This window comes from Bos taurus, chromosome 24 (genome assembly GCF_002263795.3).
Source record: "Bos taurus isolate L1 Dominette 01449 registration number 42190680 breed Hereford chromosome 24, ARS-UCD2.0, whole genome shotgun sequence".
Classification (NCBI taxonomy): domain Eukaryota; kingdom Metazoa; phylum Chordata; class Mammalia; order Artiodactyla; family Bovidae; genus Bos; species Bos taurus.
Genome location: NC_037351.1, coordinates 46,822,248 through 46,847,702, shown reverse-complemented (window position 1 = coordinate 46,847,702; position 25,455 = coordinate 46,822,248). Strand labels below are relative to the sequence as shown.

The window sequence follows — 25,455 nt, the reverse complement described above, 5'->3', positions numbered from 1 at the left end:
TAAGTTTTTGTTTTTCCTGCTTTATTCAAGCCCAGCAGGGCCCCCACTTAAAGGGATTAGGTCTCGATAACCACTTATTCTGTTACAAGGTAACGAGGTAGCACTAGACCGGTTAGCTCGCACAGGAGCTAAACGGTTACCTGCGAAAGTAACCCAGGGCGGACGGGGCGGAGACGTTTGCGGAGAGGCGGGACTTCCGGCGCAGCCCAGGTCCTGTTTCCGGCGTCGTCAGGCCACTTCCCGGCGCTCTGGGCTCCCCCGGCAAGGACGCTGTGGAGGGACGCGGCCGTCCTGGTTTCTCCGCTAGCCGGGCCTTCGCCTTTGCTGAGAACGGCTCTGCGAGCCCGGTGAGGAGCCGCTGTGGAACGGGCAAGTGCCCGCCCGTCTGGGGGCTTCCTTTCTTTGTGAGGAAGCTGAGGACATAAGCGGTGGCATCTCTAGGCCCCCACCCTCCTGGCTTCTACACCAACCCGCGCGCTCGCTGGGTGAGGCTCGCCCAGCCTTCTCGGCGGGGACGGCCTTCGGCGCGGCACTGCCGCGCGTGCGCCGAGCGGGCCAGCAGCGCTTCCGCCCTGCTAGCGCTGGGTGAGCGGCGGCTCTGGGGTGTTGGTCGTTCCTTGGAACTTACCCCTGAACTGTATTTCGAAGCCCGCGTCCCTTCCCGTCTGTCTGGCGTTTGCCAGGCGCTGAACCTCGCGCTGGCGGACGGTGCGTGACCTGTCCTCAGGAGAAGGAGGAGGGGGTCGTGGTTAAGTTAATGCAGAAAGAGCCCTGTTCATGGACTCGTTCCAGTTATAAGAGCTAGAAATAGGAAGATGATTCCAAGCAAAGAGGACATAAAGTTGTTGGTATATTCTAGATGAGAGGTGATGATTTCAAAAGCCAAGATAATTTGGATAACAATGAAAGGAAGTGAGTGGATTTAAGACTGTACAGGAGGTAGCCATGATATGATTTGGCCCTTGACTGATTGGGAAGAAGGCCAGGGACAGTCTGGTGGTTACATCTACGTTGATGGTGCTCCAATTCACGCATAAGGGTCGCAGGATGAAGAGTAGCTTCTGGAGGATAACAAGGACTTGGTTTGAGAAGCCCCAGGGATATTCAGGGGGAGATATTCTCTGAAGTATCTTGAAGAGTTCTTTTGGGGATGAGAGAGAATTTTTTTCTTTTCATTGAATATGTACCAGTATCAATTGATTATGATTCTTGTAAAGTATCTCTCACATAACTTGTTCAAGCCATGAGAGATGGTGGGACATGGACTTTATATGAAGAAACAAGGACCACCTTTGAAGCCTTTGCAGTTTTCTGGAGTGATACTAATATCTTGCAGTTTATCAGGTATTTACCTGTAGTTCGGATTTGTTGTTCAGTCGCTAAGTCGTGTAGAACTCTGACCCCATGGACTGTATAGCATGCCAGGCTCCTCTGTCCTCCCAGTGTTTTCTCAAATTCATGTCCATTGAGTTGGTGATGCTATCTAACCATCTCATCCTCTGCCACCCGCTTCTCCTTTTGTCTTCAATCTTTCCCAGCCTAAGGGTCTTTTCCAGTGATTCAGCTCTTTGCTCCAGGTGGCCAAAGTATTGGAGCTTCAGCGATAGTCCTTCCAATGAATATTCAGGGTTGATTTACTATAGCCTTACCTTTAGTGACGCAGTGTATTTTAAAGAATCCTTTAACTGTCACACGTCTAAATAGAGTCACTTGGAACAATCTAGTCTTTTGCCTAACAAGCTGCTTCCCCTCTCAGGCAGGTTTATAGTTGGTGCTATTATTGATGTAATGCTCCGTTTCAAGGTCACAATAAAGATCAGAAATAGAATAACATAAGAGTTGGACAGGACTGAGCAACGGAACTAAACTGATGAGGACTGTTAGAAAGGATTTTGCAGTGGAATCTTGATTAACCAGAGCTCATAATATCTTTTATTGCCTCTGCACTCTTCCCCCTTAACCACCCCTCCCCTTGCAGATTCATTATGAAAGACAGATGGAACCAGAGGTTTATTTTAAAATCAAAATACTTGATGAGGGCTGTTATACTGATGTACATTAATTGGGAAAATTTAGTTTTTTATGATTATGAAATGTATGAGAAATGACTAAAACATAGCAAGACTAGTTTTTGTTGTGAAATATGTCATCTACACAAGAGTACGAAGAACATGTCAGTTTTAAATAATTAAAAACACTGTGTACTCACTGTCTAGGTCAAGAAGACCTTGGAGGCACCCTTGTGCGCCTCCTGGTGTGCTCTCCTGCCCAGCCCCTGCAGGAATCACTGCCTGTCAGCCACCCTTGCCTTAATCATTCCCTCCTCCTCGTGGTTTTGTCACCTGTGTATGCTGTAATACGGCATGTATTCTTTTGTGACTTGCTCCTTACCCAGGATGATGTAATTGTAGTCATTCATTTCCACCTCCTTTTGCATTCTGTGTTTGAATACACCACAATTTATTTGTCCATTCTGCTGTTGATAGACATTTGTATTGTTTCCAGTACCTGGTTATTACACACAGTGCTGCTTTGGACATTTTTGTTTGTATCTAAAGGTAGAGTATGAAAAAATCTCTAGGATTTAATACCTGGGAGTGGAACTGCTGGGTCATAGAGTATGGTGATGCCAAATTGGTTCCTAAATGAGTGTTTAGGAACCAATTCTCTCACTTAGCAGTATAAGGGAGTTGCTTTGGAAAACCTTTGATGTTTTCTGACTTAAATTTTGCCTATTTTTTTTGTTGTTGCAGTAATCTCATTCTGCTTTAAATTTGCATATCCTTGGTTACCAATGAGTTTTTTTGAAAATCTTCATGTGTTTATGTGCTCTTTTGTAAAGGATACGTTGATGATTATTCAGTTCAGTTCAGTTCATTTGCTCAGTCATGGCGGACTCTTTGTGGCCCCATGGACTGCAGCACGCCAGGTTTCCCTGTCCATCACCAACTCCCGGAGTTTACTCAAACTCATGTCCATTAAGTCAGTGATACCATCCAATCATCTCATCCTCTGTCATCCCCTTCTCCTCCTGCCTTCAATCTTTCCCATCATCAGGGTCTTTTCAAATGAGTCAGTTCTTTGCATGAGGTGGCCAAAGTATTGAAGTTTCAGCTTCAGCGTCAGTCCTTCCAATGAATATTCAGGACTGATTTCTGTTAGGATGGACTGGTTGGATCTCCTTGCAGTCCAAGGGACTCTCAAAAGTCTTTTCCAACACCACAGTTCAAATGCATCAGTTCTTTGGTGCTCAGCTTTCTTTATAGTCCAACTCTCACATCCATGCATGACTACTGGAAAAACCAAAGCTTTGACTAGATGGACCTTTGTTGGCAAAGTTATGTCTCTGCTTTTTAATATGCTGTCTAGGTTGGTCATAACTTTGCATCCAAGGAGCAAGCGTCTTTTAATTTCATGGCTGCAGTCACCATCTGCAGTGATCTTGGAGCCGAAGAAAATAAAGTCTTCCACTGTTTCCCCATCTGTTTGCCACAAAGTGATGGGACCAGATGCCATGATCTTCGTTTTCTGAATGTTGAGTTTTAAGCCAACTTTTTCACTCTTTCACTTTTATCAAGAAGCTCTTTAGTTCTTTGCTTTCTGCCACAAGGGTGGTGTCATCTGCATATCTGAGGTTATTGATATTTCTCCGGGCAATCTTGATTCCAGCTTGTGCTTCTTCCAGCCCAGCGTTTCTCATGATGTACTCTGCATAGAAGTTAAATAAACAGGGTGACAATATATAGCCTTGACGTACTTCTTTCCCTATTTGGAACCAGTCTGTTCCATGTCCAGTTCTAACTGTTGCTTCCTGACCTGCATACACATTTCTCAGGAGGCAGATCGGGTGGTCTGGTATTCCCATCTCTTAAAGAGTTTTCCAGAGTTTCTTGTGGTCCACACAGTCAAAGGCTTTGGTGTAGTCAATAAAGAAGAAATAGATGTTTTTCTGGAACTCTTGCTTTTTTGATGATCCAACGGATGTTGTCAATTTGATCTCTGGTTCCTCTGCCTTTTCTAAATCCAGCTTGAACATCTGGAAGTTCACGGTTCATGTACTGTTGAAGCCTGGCTTGGAGAATTTTGAGCATTACTTTGCTAGCATGTGAGATGAGTGCAATTGTGCGGTAGTTTGAGCATTCTTTGACATTGCCTTTCTTTGGGATTGGAATGAAAACTGACCTTTTCCAGTCCTGTGGCCACTGTTGAGTTTTCCAAATTTGCTGGCATATTGAGTGCAGCACTTTCACAGCATCATCTTTTAGGATTTAAAATAGCTCTGGAATTCCATCACCTCCACTAGCTTTGTTCGTAGTGATGCTTCCTAAGGCCCACTTGACTTCACATTCCAGGATGTCTGGCTCTAGGCTGGTGATCACACCATTGTGCTTATCTGGGTCATGAAGAACTTTTTTGTACAGTTCTGTGTATTCTTGCCACCTCTTCTTAATATCTTCTGCTTCTGTTAGGTCCATACCATTTCTGTCCTTTATTGTGCTCATCTTTCCATGAAATGTTCCCTTGGTATCTCTAATTTTCTTGAAGAGATCTCTAGACTGCCATTCTATTGTTTTCCTCTATTTCTTTGTATTGATCGCTGAGAAAGGCTTTCTTGTCTCTCCTTGCTATTCTTTGGAACTCTGCATTCAAATGGGTATATCTTTCCTTTTCTCCTTTGCCTTTCGCTTCGCTTCTATTCATAGCTATTTGTAAGGCCTCATCAGACAACCATTTTGCCTTTTTGCATTTCTTTTTCTTGGGGATGGTCTTGATCCTTGCCTCCTGCCATGAACCTCCGTCCATAGTTATTCAGGCACTCTGCCTATCAGATCTAATCCCTTGAATCTATTTGTCACTTCCATTGTATAATTCGTTTCAGATTTGCTGTTGTGTAAAGGGTATATTGAGATCTTATGCCATTTTTCTATTAAGTGTTTATCTTTTTCTTAATATTTATAGCTTATATTTCCTGGACTCTGATCCTTTCTGACATGTGTTGCAAATCTATTTTTCACTCTATATATTTCTATTCTCTTTCTCTTTTCACAGTACTGTTGAAATATCTGTCTTTTCCTTTATTCCTTTATGCTTTTTATATCTTAAAGCCATTCCTACCCTCAGATCATGAAGACACTCTCCTATCTAAAAGTTTTACAGTTTCCCCTTAAACATGTGGTTGTTTAATCTTTAAACACAGAAAAATGTGTCTGTAGTATGATGCATGCATGCCCAGTTGCTAAGTTGTGTCGTACTCTTTGTGATCTCATGGACTGTAGCCCTTCAGTCTTCTCTGTCAATGGGATTTTCCAGGCAAGAATACCGAATTGGGTTGCCATTTCCTTCTTCACGGGGTCTTCCCAACCCAGGGCTCAAACCCGAGTCTCTAGCCACATCTCCTGCATTGGCAGGTGTATTCTTTACTACTGAGCCACTTGGGAGGCACATGTAGTATGATATGGAAGTCTAATTTCATTTTTTTCTGCTATAGGTAGTCATTTTTCTTTCTTCACTGATCTGAAACACTATCTCTGTCATATATCAAGATTCCACACTGGTTGGGGTTAAGACTCGAAAAGGGTCTTTTTTTTGGTTCTCTATTCCATTGATCAGTTTTTCTCTTCATTTGTTAATACCACAACATCTTAATTAGTTACAAGACCTGATGAATTGTCTGGATGTTAGGAAAAGCAAGGCTCCCATCTTCTTTCTCTTCAATCTGGGCTGAAGTATCTTGGCTATTTGTACTGGTGTGTGTTTTAGAATCAGCTTATCGAGTTCCACAGAACCCTTTGTGGGATTTTGATTGGAATTGCTTTAAATCTCCTGGTCATTAAAAAGGGAAGCTTACATAATATCGGGTCCTTTAAAAGATCTGTCTATATATTTAAGTCTTCTTTGTGTCTTTCATTGAGGTTTTATAGTTTTGCCATGGAAGTGACTCTTGTTAGACTTTCTGGTAACTGTATTTTCTGACATTACTGTAAGTGATACCTTTTTTTAAATTAGTTTTCTAATTGTGACATAGTGATTTTCCAATATTAGTTGCTACACTTTTTTACTTTGTTTTAGACTCCTGAATTTTTGTATATACAATCAACTCATCATGAATAACGTTAGTTTTGCTTCTTCTTTCCAATCCTTATACCTTTTTCTTGTACTGCATTAGCTGAGGTATCATTTGCAATGTTAAATAGAAGTGGTGGTAGTAACATCCTTGTGTCTTTCCCTGTCGCATTGTTTTCAGTTTATTACTGATATCTGATTTTATAGTATGAAGTATAAGTTATAAACTTACAAATATATTACTGATAAGTCTAATGTTGGCTATCTATACTGCTACTGCTAAGTCACTTCACTCGTGTCCGACTCTGTGTAACCCCATAGACGGCAGCCCACCAGGCTCCGCCGTCCCTGGGATTCTCCAGGCAAGAACACTGGAGTGGGTTGCCATTTCCTTCTCCAATGCTTTTGTAAATACTCTTTTATCATCTTAAAGAAGTTCCATGGCTCAATATAGTAGGGATTTTGGTTCTCTCAATACTGCTCTATAGATCCAGTGCAGTTCTAGTCAGAATCCCAATGGGGAGATTTGGTGTTTGTTTTGATGGAAAATGACAGGCATCAATGTGGATCAATTTCAGAAATACAATGTTGAGCAAAATGTGAAAGCCACAAAATTATGATCTCACTTTTATAGAGTTAAAAGACATTAAATTAAAGCTGTGTGACAAGTAAAAATATTAAGAAAAGCAAGAAAATGATTATCACAAAATTCATTATGTTAATTGCTTCTGGGAGGTAGGAAGGGAATGTAACTAAAGGGGCTCATATAGGAGGTGCGGCAGTATTAGCGGTGTTCTTTCTAATCTTAAACTAGGGGCTGGCTAAACATACAAGTTTCATTTTTATATTACGATTATTATTAGATATGAAAACATCTTTCTTGTGCCTTCAGCCCATTTTTAAAAGAGATCTTTTTAAAATTTGTTTTCCTCCAGAAGTTGAAAATTTGTAAAAAATGGTACAATGAAAGCCATATACCTTTCACCACAATTTACTAATTGTTAATATTTTGGTCTATTTGTTTTATGTCTCTCTCATGCATTGCACTTATTTGTCATGTCTCTCCACATATCTTTAATTTGAAACAGTTCCCCAGCCTCTTCTTTGTCTTTTATGATATTGATTTTTTTTTGAAAAGTTCAAGCCAGTTTTATAGAATTTGGAATTGCCATGATTGATTTGTGTTACACATTTTTGGCAGAAATTCTGCAAAGGCAGGACTACTACAAAAGTCTTCCCAGGAAGCATGTAATGTCAGTTTCCCCCATTATTAAGGGTGTTAATTTAATCATTTGGTTAAGGGATTATTTGGCCATTTTTCCCACTGTAAAAGTATGTGGAAAGTATCTCATTCGTAGTTAATGGAGAACCTTAATTTGTGGGTGATTATTTGAGCCTGAGTGATTAAACATCCTTGAACAGTGTGGGTTTGAACTGCGTGGGTCCATATAATTGGATATTTTTCAGTAGTAGATGTTACGGTGCTAGACAGTTGTTGGTTGGTTGAATCCAAGGATGTGGAGGAACCCTGGATGTGGAGGGTGAATTGTAAGTTATGCGTAAATTAGCCCCTGCATTGTTCAAGGGTTAACTACTATTCCCTAACAACTTTTCACCCAGTGGCTGTATTATTGTTCCTCATTTCTGTTACCTTTTTCTTTTCGGTGCTCACGTTGCCCCAGGTTTGGTCAGTTGAATCCCCTGCTTCCCCTGTCCTTTTTGTCCCCTGTGATCTGGTAAAACATTATCTTCCAGACTTACCCGTATTTCGGCCGCCCCAGCCCTGCTTTGTTTAGTGCATATTAGCTGTGGTCATAACTGTGGGAGTCTTGTTGCTTCTTGTTCCTTTTAGTGGAGAGTGCTAAGAAATACATAAATGTTTTTAAATCACGAATTCATAATGACACCTCTAATTCTAAACCACACAACAGGGTTCTTCCTGTCCTCCCATTCCATATTTATAGCTCTTTTCTTCCATTTGAGAACCCTGATTTTTTTCTAAACATCAACAGTATGTGCTGATTTACTCAGTCCTACAACACACATGGAATTATTTTGGAACTCATACCACTACCATTACCAACAACAAGCCTGCTGAATTAAGTTCAAGATTTTCTTGCAGTTCTTTTGTCCTTGGAGTATATCCTATGGTAGGGCTAGAGTCAGCACTCTACAGAAGTTGTCTGTAGTTTGTTTGAATTCCATTTTAGGGCCGGCTTAATTTACATTTGAATACATTAACTATTAACATGATTCAAAGTCAAAACTAAGCTTGAGCAAGTTAGTAACTTCTCAGAGTCTCAATTTCTTCCTCTGGGATTGCTGAGAACTTTCAGTGATGTAGTAAAGACTACAGAGTGTTTAGCAGAGTGCAGATCACCTATGCTGCTGCTGCTGCTAAGTCGCTTCAGTCGTGTCCAACTCTGTGCGACCCCATAGACGGCAGCCCACCAGGCCCCCCCGTCCCTGGGATTCTCCAGGCAAGAACACTGGAGTGGGTTGCCATTTCCTCCTCCAATGCATGAAAGTGAAAAGTGAAAGTGAAGTCGCTCAGTTGTGTCCAACTCCCAGCGACCCTATGGACTGCAGCCTACCACGCTCCCCCGTCCATGGGATTTTCCAGGCAAGAGTACTGGAGTGGGGTGCCATGCCTTCTCCCATATCTATGCAGATCACCTATAGCATTGGGTAAATGGGAGCTGTTCTTTCTTTCTCTTTGAATTATTCCCAGTCACTTCTCGCTTCTTAGCTTTCCTGGTCTGAGACCCCAGGCCATGCATGGGGTGGGGTAGGGGGGCAGGTAGAGGGAAGTACCTGTTAGACAGATGAGTGGGAAAGAACAGGACACATAGATTATGTTCCTACTCTATGCTCATCACTGCCAGGCATTTTCCTTAACTCAGTGAACCCTCTCAGCCCTGCAGGGTCTTCACAAGTGTGTTTCCCCTTATATAGATGAGGAAGTAGAGGCTTGGGATGATGAATACTCTTGCCCAAGGGTAGGCAGCTACTCCCAAACCATGGACCTACCTCACCGTTACCGCTGGTGCTGCTTTCCCTGCCTTCTGCATCTCCCTCACTTGGGACCCAGGTTCCAGCTCCCTGAGGGAAGCCCTGATCAGGTTTGGGAAGGAACAGGGAGGGCCTGGATCCGTCCTGGCTGACGGGTCCCTGGGCCCAGCCTGCACACTGTCTCTGCGCCTTCCTGCCTCTGCGTCCGTCTTGGGTCCGGACATGCTGACAGCTGACCAAGTGGGAAATGCACTTTTCTCCAGTTTGCCCAGTGGCAGTCCTCAGTGCTCCTTGATCAGCGGCTGCCACTGGCCAGCAATGGACTGCAGTTCTGGGCTCACTCGGGGTTTCTTTTTTATGTTTATTCCTGTGTGCAGAGATGGCTGACATGGAGTAGGAGGGGTCTGGGAAATAAGAGGAGCTAAGGAGCTAATACCTAGAAGCTGGAGGGAATTGAGGAGTCATCTTTGCCATCCCTCCGCCTGCTGACAGCACTCCCCCTACGGGGGACCAACGCTTACAGGGTAATGCTGGACAGCCTGGCGTACTCCTGGCAGCTTGGGAGACAGACCCAGCAGGGGTTAGCAGGCTAAAGAAGACGAAATTGGGGTAGAGGGCTGTGCGCGTGTTACACTGATACCTTCATCCCACATTGCCCGGCTGGAGGCAGTAAAGACTGAGGCTTCCTCTTGCCTCCCTGCCCCACATATTGAGGAGAAACTCAGGACCAGAGAAGGCACGTGGCCAAAGTCACACAGTCAATTTGAGGCAGACCCAGGACCAACACCCAGGCCTGGTGACCCAAGCTCTCACAGTGCATCTCGGAGGGAGCCAGCTAGGAGAGAGAGGTCTGCCCCCATCCACCTGTGTCCCAGGGATGCAGTCAACCACCTGAGAGCTCTTCCTTCACTACCTGTATCATCCCTGGGTTCTTTCCCTCTTTCCCATCTGCTTCTTACTTTAAAGAAAATGGCTCTTCCAGCTCTGCTGTCTCTTCAGGGCCAGACACAGTAAGTGTTCAGTACACATGAGCCGTTTGAAGACACAAGGAATGGGGCAGCTTGGCAACATCCCGGGAGGGTGAAATGAGCACACACCCTCAGACCCAGCAAGACCTCAGAAATGTCCACGCACGTGGCCACCAGGAGACATGCACAAGGATGTTCACAGAGGCACCCTTCACTATAATACGTGCAGAGCTGCCTCAGCCTTCATGGTCAGGAGAAGAGAAAGATAAATTGTGCTTTCACACAATAGAATAATACCATACAGCAGTGAAAATGACCTATATCTACCTGTGTTAACATGGCTACATCTCACAAGCAATGTGGAATGGTAAAGCAAGTCATGAAGTGTACATAGAAGAACAGTAATACTAAGCTGTCAGCACTTCAAAATAAGGAAAGTAATAACCTTGGGGCAGGAAAGATGTGGACTCAGATTAGAGGGGTACACAGAGGGCTCCACTCTGCCGATGATGTTCTGTTTCTGAACTTGAATGATGGATAAAAGGGATTGTATTATTCTTGATACCTTTTGTATGTCTGAAATATTTTATTATAAAAACAAAAGGAAAAAAAGTTTAAAAAACTAAAAATGCAGGCAGTCCTATCCTTTTGTCTTTAGATTCCATACAATTCCTACCACTCCCTTATTATCTTTGAACCGTTATCTTTATACTTAAACTTTGTATTCCCGTTATATTTCACTGTCTATATGATATAACTCATAATAAACATACTTTAAAGGAGATATATGCAAAAGGGAAATTGGACATTATAGCATAAGGAAAATATTTCCTGACTAAAATTACTGTATTACTTGAAATATCCTCCTCAGTTCAGTTCAGTTGCTCAGTCGTGTCCAACTCTTTGCGACCCCATGAATCAAAGCACGCCAGGCCTCCCTGTCCATCACCAACTCCCGGAGTTCACTCAGACTCACGTCCATCGAGTCAGTGATGGCATCCAGCAATCTCATCGTCTGTCTTCCCCTTCTCCTGCCCCCAATCCCTCCCAGCATCAGAGTCTTTTCCAAGGAGTCAACTCTTCGTATGAGGTGGCCAAAGTACTGGAGTTTCAGCTTTCGCATCATTCCTTCCAAAGAAATCCCAGCGCTGATCTCCTTCAGAGTGGACTGGTTGGATCTCCTTGCAGTCCAAGGGACTCTCAAGAATCTTCTCCAACACCACAGTTCAAAAGCATCAATTCTTCGGCGCTCACCCTTCTTCACAGTCCAACTGTCACATCCATACATGACCACAGGAAAAATCATAGCCTTGACTAGACGGACCTTTGTTGGCAAAGTAATGTCTCTGCTTTTGAATATGCTATCTAGGTTGGCCATAACTTTCCTTCCAAGGAGTAAGCGTCTTTTAATTTCATGGCTGCAGTCACCATCTGCAGTGATTTTGGAGCCCCAAAAAATAAAGTCTGCCACTGTTTCCACTGTTTCCCCATCTATTTTCCATGAAGTGATGGGACCAGGTGCTGTGATCTTTGTTTTCTGAATGTTGAGCTTTAAGCCAACTTTTTCACTCTCCTCTTTCACTTTCATCAAATTTTTTAATTCCTCTTCACTTCCTGCCATAAGGGTGGTGTCATCTGCATATCTGAGGTTATTGATATTTCTCCTGGCAATCTTGATTCCAGCTTGTGCTTCTTCAGTCCAGCGTTTCTCATGATGTACTCTGCATAGAAGTTAAATAAGCAGGGTGACAATGTACAGCCTTGACGTACTCCTTTCCCTATTTGGAACCAGTCTGTTGTTCCATGTCCAGTTCTAACTGTTGCTTCCTGACCTACGTACAGATTTCTCAAGAGGCAGGTCAGGTGGTCTGGTATTCCCATCTCTTTCAGAATTTTCCACAGTTTATTGTGATCCATACAGTCAAAGGCTTTGGCATAGTCAATAAAGCAGAAATAGGTGTTTTTCTGGAACTCTCTTGCTTTTTCCATGATCCAGTGGATTTTGGTAATTTGATCTGTGGTTCCTCTGCCTTTTCTAAAACCAGCTTGAACATCAGGAAGTTCACGGTTCACGTATTGCTGAAGCCTGGCTTGGAGAATTTTGAGCATTACTTTATTAGCATGTGAGATGAGTGCAATTGTGCGGTAGTTTGAGCATTCTTTGGCATTGCCTTTCTTTGGGATTGGAATGAAAACTGACCTTTTCCAGTCCTGTGGCCACTGCTGAGTTTTCCAAATTTGCTGGCATATTGAGTGCAGCACTTTCACAGCATCATCTTTCAGGATTTGAAATAGCTCAACTGGAATTCCATCACTTCCATTAGCTTTGTTCGTAGTGATGCTTTCTAAGGCCCACTTGACCTCACATTCCAGGATGTCTGGCTCTAGGACAGTGATTACATCATCCTGAGTATCTGGGTCGTGAAGATCTTTTTTTGTACAGTTCTGTGTATTCTTGCCACCTCCTAATATCTTCTGCTTCTGTTAGGTCCATAACATTTCTGTTCTTTATTGAGCCTATCTTTGCAGGAAATGTTCCCTTGGTATCTCTAATTTTCTTGAAGAGATCTCTATGCTTTCCCATTCTCTTGTTTTCTTCTATTTCTTTGCATTGATCGCTGAGGAAGGCTTTCTTATCTCTTCTTGCTATTCTTTGGAACTCTGCATTCAGATGCTTATATCTTTCCTTTTCTCTTGCTTTTCGCTTCTCTTGTTTTCACAGCTATTTGTAAGGCCTCCCCAGACAGCCATTTTGCCTTTTTGCATTTCTTTTCCATGAGGATGGTCTTGATCCCTGTCTCCTGTACAAGTTCATCAGGCAGTCTATCTATCAGATCTAGGCCCTTAAATCTATTTCTCACTTCCACTGTATAATCATAAGGGATTTGATTTAGGTCATACCTGAATGGTCTAGTGGTTTTCCCTACTTTCTTCAATTTAAGTCTGAATTTGGTAATAAGGAGTTCATGATCTGAGCCACAGTCAGCTCCCGGTCTTGTTTTTATTGACTGTGTAGAGCTTTTCCATCTTTGGCTGCAAAGAACATAATCTGATTTCGGTGTTGACCATCTGGTGATATCCATGTGTAGAGTCTTCTCTTGTGTTGTTGGAAGAGGGTGTTTGCTATAACCAGTGCATTTTCTTGGCAAAACTCTTATTAGTCTTTGCCCTGCTTCATTCTGTATTCCAAGGCCAAATTTGCCTGTTACTTCAGGTGTTTCTTGACTTCCTACTTTTGCATTCCAGTCCCCTATAATGAAAAGGACATCTTTTTGGGGTGTTAGTTCTAAAAGGTCTTGTAGGTCTTCATAGAACCATTCAACTTCAGCTTTAGCGTTACTGGTTGGGGCGTAGACTTGGATTACTGTGATATTGAATGGTTTTCCTTGGAAATGAACAGAGATCATTCTGTCGTCTTTGAGATTGCATCCAAGTACTGTATTATGGACTCTTTTGTTTACCATGATGGCTACTCCATTTCTTCTGAGGGATTCCTGTCCGCAGTAGTAGATATAATGGTCATCTGAGTTAAATTCACCCATTCCAGTCCATTTGAGTTCGCTGATTCCTAGAATGTCGACATTCACTCTTGCCATCTCTTGTTTGACCACTTCCAATTTGCCTTGATTCATGGACCTGACATTCCAGGTTCCTATGCAATATTGCTCTTTACAGCATTGGACCTTGCTTCTATCACCAGTCACATCCACAGCTGGGTATTGTTTTTGCTTTGGCTCCATCCCTTCATTCTTTCTGGAGTTATTTCTCCACTGATCTCCAGTAGCATATTGGGCACCTACTGACCTGGGGAGTTTCTCTTTCAGTATCCTATCATTTTGCCTTTTCATACTGTTCATGGGGTTCTCAAGGCAAGAATACTGAAGTGGTTTGCCATTCCCTTCTCCAGTGGACCACATTCTATCAGATCTCTCCACCATGACCCGCCTGTCTTGGGTTGCCCCACGGGCATGGCTTAGTTTCATTGAGTTAGACAAGGCTGTGGTCCTAGTGTGATTAGATTGACTACCTGTGAGTATGGCCTCAGTGTGTCTACCCTCTGATGTCCTCTTGCAACACCTACCAGCTTACTTGGGTTTCTCTTACCTTGGGCGTGGGGTATCTCTTCACAGCTGCTCCAGCAAAGCGCAGCCACTGCTCCTTACCTTGGACGAGGGGTATCTCCTCACCGCCGCCCTTCCTGACCTTCAATGTGGGATAGCTCCTCTAGGCCCTCCTGCGCCCACGCAGCCACCGCTCCTTGGACGTGGGGTTGGTCCTCCCAGCTGCCTCCCCTGGCCTCGGGCGTGGGGGTGTGGGGGCGTGGGGTTGGTCCTCCTGGCCACTGCCCCTGACCTCAGACGTGCGGTAACTCCTCTTGGCTGCCACCCTTCGGGCATGGGGTCCTCCCGGCTTTTGCCCCTGACCTTGGACATGGGGTAGCTCCTCTCGGCTGTGCTTAGTGCGCGGGTCGCAGCCGCCCACACTTAAGTGCGCTGGTCGCAGCCTCCTCACTGATCTACAAATACTAGTAGCTCTTTGGCCGTAAATGCCACTTCAGGATATAAGGGTGAAGACTGGCGATTAGAACATTTTCATGGTACATAGCCAGAGCGGAAAAAGATTTTGCAAGTGATTTAGGGCTTCCTTCCATCCACCCATTCTTCAGAGTACATTTTCTCACACATAAAAATAGATGAATGAATTGGTCTGTGAAGAATTATTTCAAAAAATCTGAAGTAAATGTAACCCCTCTTTTAACATTTCCCCTAAGACTTAAAAAAAGACAAATTTATGGGTGAAATTTGGATTTTTTATTTTTAAAAAACATTTCTTTGCTACAAGAGAAGCAACTTAACATTAAGCAGTATCTTTCTAGATACGAGTGATATTTTGAAGTCTTACCAGGTTTTAATTGTCCATTGTTTCCTAAACTGTATTTTTAATTTCATTTGCTCTCTCCTAGGGAATGAAGGATGGCAACACGCCGTGCATTAAAAGCTGTTTTGGTCGATCTCAGTGGCACACTTCACATTGAAGATGCAGCTGTGCCAGGCGCACAGGAAGCTCTTAAAAGGCAAGCTATCCTCCACGTTCAGCTGACAAATATGTTTGTAAGTGCCATTTTGCCAAGGCAGATCATTAGCTGAATGGATGGCCTTAAGATGGCATTTCACCGATTTACCGCAGATACAGAAACTGCCTTGGGCTTAGCTGGAAAATGTATGCATTGTTGTGTCTTCCACACATTGTTCTCCAAGCCTTTTGTTAGGTTTGGCCTTTTGGTCTGTGTTTTTGCTCTTCATGTGTGTCTTTTTTCTAAGTAATGTAAATTTGGGAATGAAAGCTCGAGATTCGAAAATGTGGAATAAGTAGCACTGGAAAAATTGCAGATGAATCCTGGAATCACAAAATGAAACACACACATACACAAAGGCCTAGTTCTGCTCTTTCAGTTAAGACCTAGCGCTGAGTGTGCAGCTACTCAAATAAAATTTAATTAAGGGACTTGAAATTTTAGAATTATCTCCATTAACTAAATTTAATGCTTTTGAAGGTTGAAGATTGTCTTATATTTCTGATGCATCGATTACCTAAAGTCTAGATTTAAAAAATGCATATTATAGAAAAGCTTGTTAAAGTGAACGTGAATATTTGTTTCTGAGTATCCTGGAAAAAATACTCCTCAGGACAGTAGAACTGGGACTTCCTCGGTGGCTCAGTGATAAAGAATCCACCTGCTGGCACAGGAGACACAGGAGATGAGGGTTTGATCCCTGAGTCGATCCCCTGTAGGAGGAAATGGTAACGCACTCCAGTATTCTTGCCTGGAACCTTCCGTGGACCGAGGAGCCTGGTGGGCTGCAGTCCATGGGGTCGGACAGAGCTGGACACGACTGAGCACGCATGCATGACACAACTAGTAATGTTATTTAGCATCTTACCTTAAAATAATTTGAAGGAGGTTTTAAAGTCAGCAATACTTAGCATGTAGTGCTTTATCATTTTACACCTTACAGCATTCTTGGTCTGCTCTTATTCAGGGAATCTCATGACTAGTACCAGTGCCAGATGTTGTGGCAAGAGAGCAACACCGACTTGGTATTCTCTCCATGTGGGGCTTCAGCAAGTGTGAAAAGATGTTAGATGTGGTAGGCATCAGTTGGAAGCTATTGATGTAGCTGGGAGTCATGGTGTTCTTTTACAGGCGGACAGCAACATGTTGTTTAAGGCCCAAATTAAATGAGTTGGAGAGTGGGACTTTCTCTTGACTCCTTGCCATGGTCTTTCTCAGGATTTCTAGGGAAAAGGATACCTGTTTATCAGTTTGCTGTCCTGTTGGACAAGTGCTTGTACAGCTTCACAAATGAGCTTTCTGCTCTGGATTGATAGAAAAATCTAATTTCTGGTAAATAATGAATGACGTCTCTAAGTACATCTGTAACCTGTGAGCCTGCCATTCGGGAGGGGCCAGAGCCTACAAATTGTCCTCTCACTGGCACAGGCGGGTCTCCACCCCAGAGAGATCATATACTGTCACTGCCAGTTTTGGTTTCTATGGAAACAAATAGCTTTAGGGAAGTTAAGCAACCAGCAAAAAGAAAGGTTTTTTTTTTAATTGTTGTTAGAAATAATATGATCATTTCAGTACTTACACTTATTCATTTTTCAGATGATAGTTATATTAAAGTATTCAATTTCTTTTGAGAGATTTTAAGCACCTAAAACAAATTTAGTGTGTTTTTAGGCAAGGCTACCACACAGGTATTATAGAGATAATCATGATTATAATGAAATATTTAATCATATAAAGGTATTGAATGCTCTTTGAGTAAAAGCTTAAAAATCTCTTTTGTTATATTTTCTAGCTTATTTTAAATTATGGACAGTGCTTTTATGCCTTGTATCTGTTCGGGGCAGGCATAAAATATAAGGTGTACATGGCATGTGTGAGTGCTCAGTCATGTCCAGCTCTTTGCATCCTCATAGACTGTAGCCCGCCAGGCTCCTCTGTCCATGGAATTTCCCAGGCAAGAATACAAGACTGGCTTGCCATTTCCTACTCCAGGGGATCTTCCCAACCCAAGGATGGGACCCACGTCTCTTGCATCTTAAAGGCAAGAGACATTGGCAGATGGGTTCTTTACCACTGTGCCACCTGGGAAGCCCAACAGGGTATTAATATAAAATTTTTAATTGTAGGTAAATTAAAATTAGTTTTAGATTAAAACACTGTTGTTGTTCATTCGGTAAGTCGTCTCTGACTCCTTGCAAATCCCATGGACTGCAGCATACCTGTCCTTCACTATCTCCCGGAGTGTGCTCAAATTCATGTCCATTGAGCCTGTGATGCCATTCAACCATCTTATCCTCTGTTGCCCGCTTCTCCCCCTGCCCTCAGTCTTTCTCAGCATCAGGGTCTTTTCTGGTGAGTCAGCTCTTCACATCAGGTGGCCAAAGTATTGGAACTTCAGCTTTAGTATTAGTGCTTCAATGAATATTCAGGATTGATTTCTTATAGGATTGACTGGTTTGATCTCCTTGCTATCCAAGGGACTTTCAGGAGTCTTCTCCAGCACCAAAATTCTAAAACATCAACTCTTTGACATTCAGCTTTCTTTAGGGTCCAACTCTCACATCCATACATGACTACTGGAAAATATCATAGCTTTCACTATATGGACCTTTGTCGGCAAAGCGATGTCTCTGCTTTTTAGTATGCTGTCTAGGTTTGTCATTGCTTTTCTCCCAAGAAGCAAGCATCTTTTAATTTCATGGCTACAGTCACCATCTGCAGTGATTTTGGAGCCCAAGAAAAGAAAATCTGCCACTGTTGCCGCTTTTCCCCCATCTATTTGCCATGAAGTGATGGGACCAGATTCCATGATCTTATTTTTTCAAATATTGAGTTTCAAGCTATCTTTTTGACTTTCCTCTTTCACCCTCATCAAGCAGCATTTTAGTTCCTCTTCACTTTCTGCCATTAGGGTAGTATCATCTGCATATGTGAGATTGTTGATATTTCTCCTGGCACTCTTGAGTCCAGCTTGTGATTTATCCAGCCCAGCATTTCGCATGATGTACAAATTAAATAAGCAGGGTGACAATATATAGCCTTGTCATACTCCTTTCCCAATTTTGAACCAGTCCGTTGTTCCGTGTCTGGTTCTAAATGTTGCTTCTTTTTTAAAAAAACTGGTGCTTCCTGACCTGCATACAGATTTCTCAAGAAGCAGGTCACGTGGTCTGGTATTCCCATCTCTTTAAGAATGTTCCACAGTTTGTTGTGATCCACATATTCAAAGGCTTTAGTGTAGTTAGTGAAGCAGAGGTAGATGTTTTTGCTTTCTCTGTGATCCAGCAAATGTTGGCAATTTGACCCCTGGTTCCTCTGCTTTTTCTGAATACAGTTTATACATCTGTATAAAGTTCTCAGTTCACGTACTGTTGAAGCCTAGCTTGAAGGATTTTGAGCATTACCTTGCTAGCATGTGAAATGAGCACAATTGTGTGGTAGTTGAACATTCTTTGGCCATTGCCCTTCTTTGGGATTGGAATGAAAACTGACCTTTTCCAGTCCTGTGGCCACTGCTGAGTTTTCCAAATTTGCTGAAATACTGAAAGCAGCACTTTAACAGTATCATATTTTAGGATTTGAAATAGCTCAGCTGGAATTCCATCACCTCCACTAGCTTTGTTTGTAGTATTGCTTCCTGAGGCCCACTTGACTTCACACTCCAGGATGTCTGGCTCGAGGTGAAGGACCACATCATTGTGTAGGACCAGGAAAATATTGTGTTTTTTTTTTATTAAATCTGGACTATTATGAATTCTTTCTCTGATACCTGATTGCCAGTTTAGGTTCCAAGAAGTAGAGTATGAAATCAAAAGCAGATTATGAAATTTTGTATGAAATTTTACATACAAAATCCCATATGTACATAGTTAAAGGAGAAAGCACATTCTAGTATATCTATAAAAATGACATGTTTCTTTCTCCAAGTAGTTTCTCTTTGTAAACTTAGTAGCACATTAGGGCTTAGCCAGTGTCTAATTGGCTCAGAAGAAAGAACTCTTGAGGTGTCCTCTGTCTCTTAGCATAGGGGGTCAGACCCTGTCCAGAATGCAGGCCAGAGTATTTGTCTCAGCCCTATAGCTGCCCAGCTGTGTACAGCTGAGCCCAGTCATTAATCCTGTAGGCCTGAGTTTTCTCTCCTTCAGAAGGTTACACTAGGTAGATAATCTCAAGATAACTTTCACCTCATTCTGTGAGTACAGTGGTTACTCAGCTTTGGGTCTTTGTTTTCACTTCTTTGCTTAAAACCTGGTAGTGAAATTCAGTTAAAAGTATAGAAGGCCCTTAAAAAGGTAGCCTTTATAGCCTTTGTAGATAAAGCGGCCCACAGGGTATGGATAAGCTGTAAGCAGTTTTGTATAGGTTATAAAACCTATTGGCCATAAAAACACTCAGTGACTTACCTTTCATTTTTTGACCTTTGGCAAGTGCTACCAAATTAGGTTTTATGGTGCTAGAATGTAAAAGCTGCCTGTTGACACCTGAATTATGCTTTTCCAGGTTACGTGCTACTTCTGTAATGGTTAGGTTTGTGACCAATACGACCAAAGAGAGCAAGCAAGACCTCTTGGAAAGATTGAAAAAACTGGAGTTTGATATCTCTGAAGATGAAATATTCACGTCTCTGACTGCAGCCAGAAACTTGGTAGAGCAGAAGCAAGTCCGACCCATGCTGCTGGTTGATGATCGGGCTCTACCTGATTTTAAAGGTAGGAGGCATTTGGAAAGATTTAAAAATTAGTTCTTGATATCTGCTTATAAGTCACTCTTAAAACTGGATGTTTGGAAGCATTTATTCAGATTTCCTCTTACTGAAATAGTCAACAGATATGGTGTTTCTCAAACCCTTTTTGACTGCCATCCACAGTAAGTGAAACCCATTGCATAGAAATTCAGGACATATGTATGTGTACTTGTACATGTTAAATAATACTTTTACTGTGTGACATGTACTCTGTTTTCTATTTGGTTTGAAAAGTGAAAGTGTTAGTCACTCAGGACTCTGCAACCACATGGACTAGCCTGCCAGCCTCCTTTGTCCATGAAATTCTCCAGACAAGAATACTGGAATTTGTATCCATTCCCTTCTCTAGGGGATCTTCGCAACCCAGGGATCGAACCCAGGTCTCTTGCATTTCAGGCAAATTCTTTACCATCTGAGCCACCAGGGAAGCCCATTTTCTGTTTGGTTTACTTGTGTAATTTTCATGCTGCTAAGAGCCATCCAGATTAGTTTCACAATCTACTGACGGATCATGGCCCACAGTTTGAAAAAGCACAAGTCAAGATTTCTCTGAGCATTGCTGTCCTCATTCCTGGAGCCACTGTATTAATTTGACTAGATAAATAACATGTTTAAAGATAGATGTCATTCTATATAGTGTGAAGCTTTTGCAATGACCATGAAATATTTTCAATCAAGGAAAAATAAAACTTTTCTCTTGGAAAAAGCCTAAAAACTCTGGAAAAATATCCTAGTGTTATGAAGCTTTGCCACATTGCTTCTTTTTATAGATGATAGAGTGAAGTACACAATATTGACAAAATAAGTATAAATTATAAATTCATAATTATAAAGCCATGTTATAGCTTTGTAAATAATAATCTGGAAACCTATGCATGGATAAATGCAGAACCTCAAAACTTATACTATCAGGAAATATAACTGTGTTATCAGTCAGAATTATTATTTGCAAGAAACGGGAATCAGCTTTGGCTGAATTAAATGAAAATAAATTTATTAAAAGATCTGATGGAATATAAAATGGCACAACTCCTGTGGAGAGGAAGTTGGCAGTAGCTCTCAAAATTGCATGTGAAGCAGTACGGCCTTTTGTAGGACTGCATCTGCAAGATGTGGTGGCAAATATGTGTAAGGGCTTATGAATAAGGTTGTTCATTATGACCTTATTTGGACCTCATTATGACCTTACAAGACTGGGAACAACCCACATGTTCACTGGAAGAGACTGATTAAAACTAGGATATGTCCACAAAACGGGAGGAACGCTTTATGGCTGAAAGGCAAGTGATGACGAATTCTGTCTCAGTAAGGTATAGAAAAGCTTACACATTTTCTGTGTAAGAAAATGAGAGGGAAATGGCTATGGCTATAAAAGTATTTGTCTTATATTTGTGAAAGGAAGCTGAAGGAAGATAAGTGAAAAACTAGTAAAAATGGTTAAAGGGGGATGGCAGAAGGAGGAGATGTGATCTCTTTAAATAAAAGTATGTTATTATCTAGTTTTGATATTGGAACCAGGTGAATATTTTACATATTTAAAAGACAAAAAGTTAAAAACAAGCCAATCCCTAAAAACCAAAAACAGATCAAAACAAATGAACTGTATATAAAGTTGATGACATAACCACTCAAAGAATTACTTTACATGACTTTAAAATACAGTATTCTGATAGTTCATTCATAGGGCATAAATTGAAGGATAAAAGAACTGCAAAGAAACCTAAAACTGCGTTAGTAGTCTTAGTGTTTATTAGTAGTGTTGATGTTATTTTATAATTATAGATGCATTACAGGATAAAGTGGTAGTTATGCTAGTATTATTAGTACTCCAGACTTTAAGTGTAAGTGAAAAAAAATACAAATATAAAAATCAAATAAGGTGTGTGTTAATTTTGAATTAAAAATATTATGATCAACTCCCTTGTTCTTTTTAAAAATACGTACCATCTAGATCTAAAAAGGCGTAGAAGCAATGAAACCCTGTGGTCAAACTGTAGTGCTACTCTGATTTCCTACTTTAGTTCTGTGAAGAAATGAGAGATTCTGGATCCGCAGGGATTGTATGAGGCTGGGATAACTTAATTTTTAGCAAGGAAATTATTGAAAACTAATAAAGTCATGGCTAAAGGACACTGAAGCCAATTTGAAGGGATAATTTGAGAATCAAAAAGAATGATGATTGTAATAGATTGCAACACATCTTATATACAAAATGATTAAAATGATACTCAACCCCACAAAACTCATTGGTCACTATTGGAGGTTGTTAGGGCAGTAACTCCGGAGAATGCAATGGCACCCCACACCAGTACTCCTGCCTGGAAAATCCCATGGACGGAGGAGCCTGGTAGGCTGCAGTCCATAGGATTGCTGAGGGTCGGACACGACTGAGCAACTTCACTTTCACTTTTCACTTTCATGTACTGGAGAAGGAAATGGCAACTCACTCCAGTGTTCTTGCCTGGAGAATCCCAGGGACGGGGGAGCCTGGTCGGCTGCCGTCTATGGGGTCACACAGAGTTGGACACGACTGAAGTGACTTACCAGCAGCAGCAGCAGGGCAGTAACTCATTCTGAAAATTGGCAAATGAAACAAGGATTTATCCTACCTTTCCTATTTTAACTGTATTTTAGAGTAACTAAACATTTGATGAGAGTAAGTTCTTTATAGAAGAGTTCTAGCTAGTAAATGCAGAAAGAGTGGCAGAATTAGAAAATCACATTTGCCAAACCCCAGTGAAATAGGCAACAGTGTCAACAGATTTTAAACACAGTAGGTGAAGAATTGATGAGGTTCAGAATGGAGGGATCATGCTGACACCACTTGAACCAGCTGATCAGTCTTAGCATCACTAGATGAACAGCCAGATCCCTTGTGCTTCGTGATGTGATATAATAGAGCATCGCCTATGAGATAACCTTGCTTAGTAATTGAATGTGAACTTACAAAATCTCTAGATCCAGTTACTGGTTTGTATGAAATAATAAGAGTAAAGGAACAAATTAAATGATAATCATAAGCAACCAGTCGAATCCAGAAAGTAGGACTTTTTCCAAGATCTAGGTGCTTTAGTAGATAAGACTGACAGAAGACTGTTGCTGTAGAATGAGAAGTAAAGGATAATAATGAAATACTATATGTGGACCTTTTTGGGTGTCAAATTACATATCAGATATAAAAAGACGTTTTTGAGACATTTGGAGAGATTCAAATGTGGACTAGGTATTGAGTGATTAATAAGAATTATAACTGGGCTTCCCTAGTGGCTCAGTGGTAAAGACTCTGCCCGCCAATTCAGGATACACAGGTTCGATCCCTGATTCAGGTAGATCCCACATGCCATGGAGCAACTAAGCCCATGGGCCATAGCTGTTGAGCCTGTGCTCTCGATCCCGGGACAGCAACTAGTGAAGCCCATGCGCCCCAGAGCCCGTGCTTCTCAAGAGAAGCCACCTCAATAAGAACATAGCACAACTGGAGAGAAGCCCTGCTCTCTACAACTACAGAAAGGCCTACACACAGCAATGAAGACCCAGTGCAGCCAAAAATAAATGAATAAAAAATACTATCGTTAACTTTGATGGTATAATATTAAAGTGTTTTTTTTTTTTTTAGGTCTTTATCAGTTAAAGATATATACTGAAATATGAAGGGGTGAGATGATGGATATCTGGGGTTTACTTTTCAAAGACTTTAGAAAATGGAGAGAATCATAGATATAATTGGCAAAATGTTCAGTTCAGTTCAGTCGCTCAGTTGTGTCCAACTCTTTGCAACCCCATGAATCATAGGACGCCAGGCCTCCCTGTCCATCACCATCTCCCGGAGTTCACTTAAACTCATGTCCATCGAGTCGGTGATGCCATCCAGCCATCTCATCCTCTGTCGTCCCCTTCTCCTCCTGCCCACAACCCCTCCCAGCATCAGAGTCTTTTCCAATGAGTCAACTCTTTGCGTGAGGTAGCCAAAGTACTGTTGCAAGAGGGCATCAGAGAGCTGCTGCTGCTGCTAAGTCTCTTCAGTTGTGTCCAACTCTGTGCAACCCCACAGATGGCAGTCCACCAGGCTCCCCTGTCCCTGGGATTCTCCAGGCAAGAACACTGGAGTGGGTTGCCATTTCCTTCTCCAGTGCATGAAAGTGAAAAGTGAAAGTGAAGTCGCTCAGTCGTGTCTGACTCCTAGCGACCCCATGGACTGCAGCCCACCAGGCCCCTCCATCCATGGAATTTTCCAGGCAAGAGTACTGGAGTGGGGTGCCATTGCCTTCTCCACATCAGAGGGCAGACACACTGAAACCATAATCACAGAAAACTAGTCAATCTAATCACACTAGGACCACAGCCTTGTCTAACTCAGTGAAACTTAGCCATGCCCTGTGGGGCCACCCAAGACGGGCGGGTCATGGTGGAGAGGTCTGACAGAATGTGGTCCACTGGAGAAGGGAATGGCAAACCACTTCAGTATTCTTGCCTTGAGAACCCCATGAACAGTATGAAAAGGCAAAATGTTGGTGACTGCTAAAGCTGGGTGATAGATACATCAGGACTCATTATGAGCTAGTCTTTCCATTTTTTAACATCATTTATGTGTCTGCAACAACAAAAAAGACTGTTTGGGTGGCCTGTAGAACTAACCACCCAGTGGGGGCTGGGGTAGGCCTCCGGGGTTGTGCCCCAGGAGCAGTATGCAGCCCCTCGCGTGCAGAGCTGATTGGGTGTCCCCAGTGTGCCTCTGCACACTGCCCTCTGCAGCTGGCTTGTTGACCCCAGCGGCACTGGAGACTGGAAGTTCCAGTTTGCCCTCCTGCCTCAGAATTTCCAGTGGCATTCTCCCAGTTGCTTTACGTTCCTAGCTTCCACTGAAGAGCCTGGGGTGGGCGCTTTTGATTGGCAGAACCTCTGTCTCAAGCCAGTACCCATAGCTGCAGAGAGGCTGGAAATACAAGTAGGCAGTGTTTTCAAGAGAGGGTGAGATCTGCTCCTCACCAAGCCTTATGAGCTAGTGGATTCCCCGGCTATGAAAATGATATTCAGAAACTGGGCTGCCAAAAATAATGACACATACACTCTGTAATTAGTATATTTATGTTTCTGGGCCAGCTGAAGTACTGCAAAACAGTCTTTTATCCAGACCTTTTACTTTATTTGAAGAAAGATTCTGGTTGTGCAGCAGTGAGCTAGAGTTGGCACATCTAAGCAGAATCCCTGGTCTGGAAGAAATCTTTGTTATTTAGTGTAAGACTGAACTTGCAACATGGAAATACCCAGAGTCGATGGGTTTTTGAAGGGAATGGAAATATCTTGGCTAATATTGAATATCTTAGCTAGTGGTAGATGGAGAAAATAAAAACTATACAAAAACTTCAGCTTTTCACTATAGCCATTGATTTTATTTTCACCCTTCAACAAGCTGTAACCAATTACTCAGTACTCGTGGCTGCCAGTTAGGAGGGAATTGAAAATCTTGACTATCTGCTCTTTCTACTACTTCTCCTCACATTTTGGTAGACTTGATAATGAGAATGCTTAAAGGCAGGCAATAAGAGAGGCAAATAGGAATCGGCATATGAATAATGCACAGACCCTTCAATCAG

At 42.2% G+C, this 25,455-nt stretch overlaps 1 protein-coding gene across 5 annotated transcripts in view; it reads left to right on the top strand.

Annotated features, from left to right (window-relative positions):
• Positions 1–242: 242 nt before the first annotated feature.
• The window catches only part of HDHD2 (haloacid dehalogenase like hydrolase domain containing 2), a 49,500-nt gene continuing 24,287 nt past the window's right edge, over positions 243–25,455 (top strand). The window contains exons 1-3 of one of the 5 annotated variants that reach the window (XM_024984193.2): positions 243–585; positions 15,007–15,117; positions 19,618–19,826. In XM_024984193.2, coding sequence (XP_024839961.1) covers positions 15,017–15,117; positions 19,618–19,826 — 310 coding nt within the window. In that variant the 5' untranslated portion in view covers positions 243–585; positions 15,007–15,016. Of the gene's footprint in view, positions 1,345–15,006; positions 15,155–19,617; positions 19,827–25,455 lie in introns of those variants that run through there. The other 4 variants (NM_001035022.1, XM_024984192.2, XM_024984194.2 and 1 more) reach the window with 4 other exon arrangements.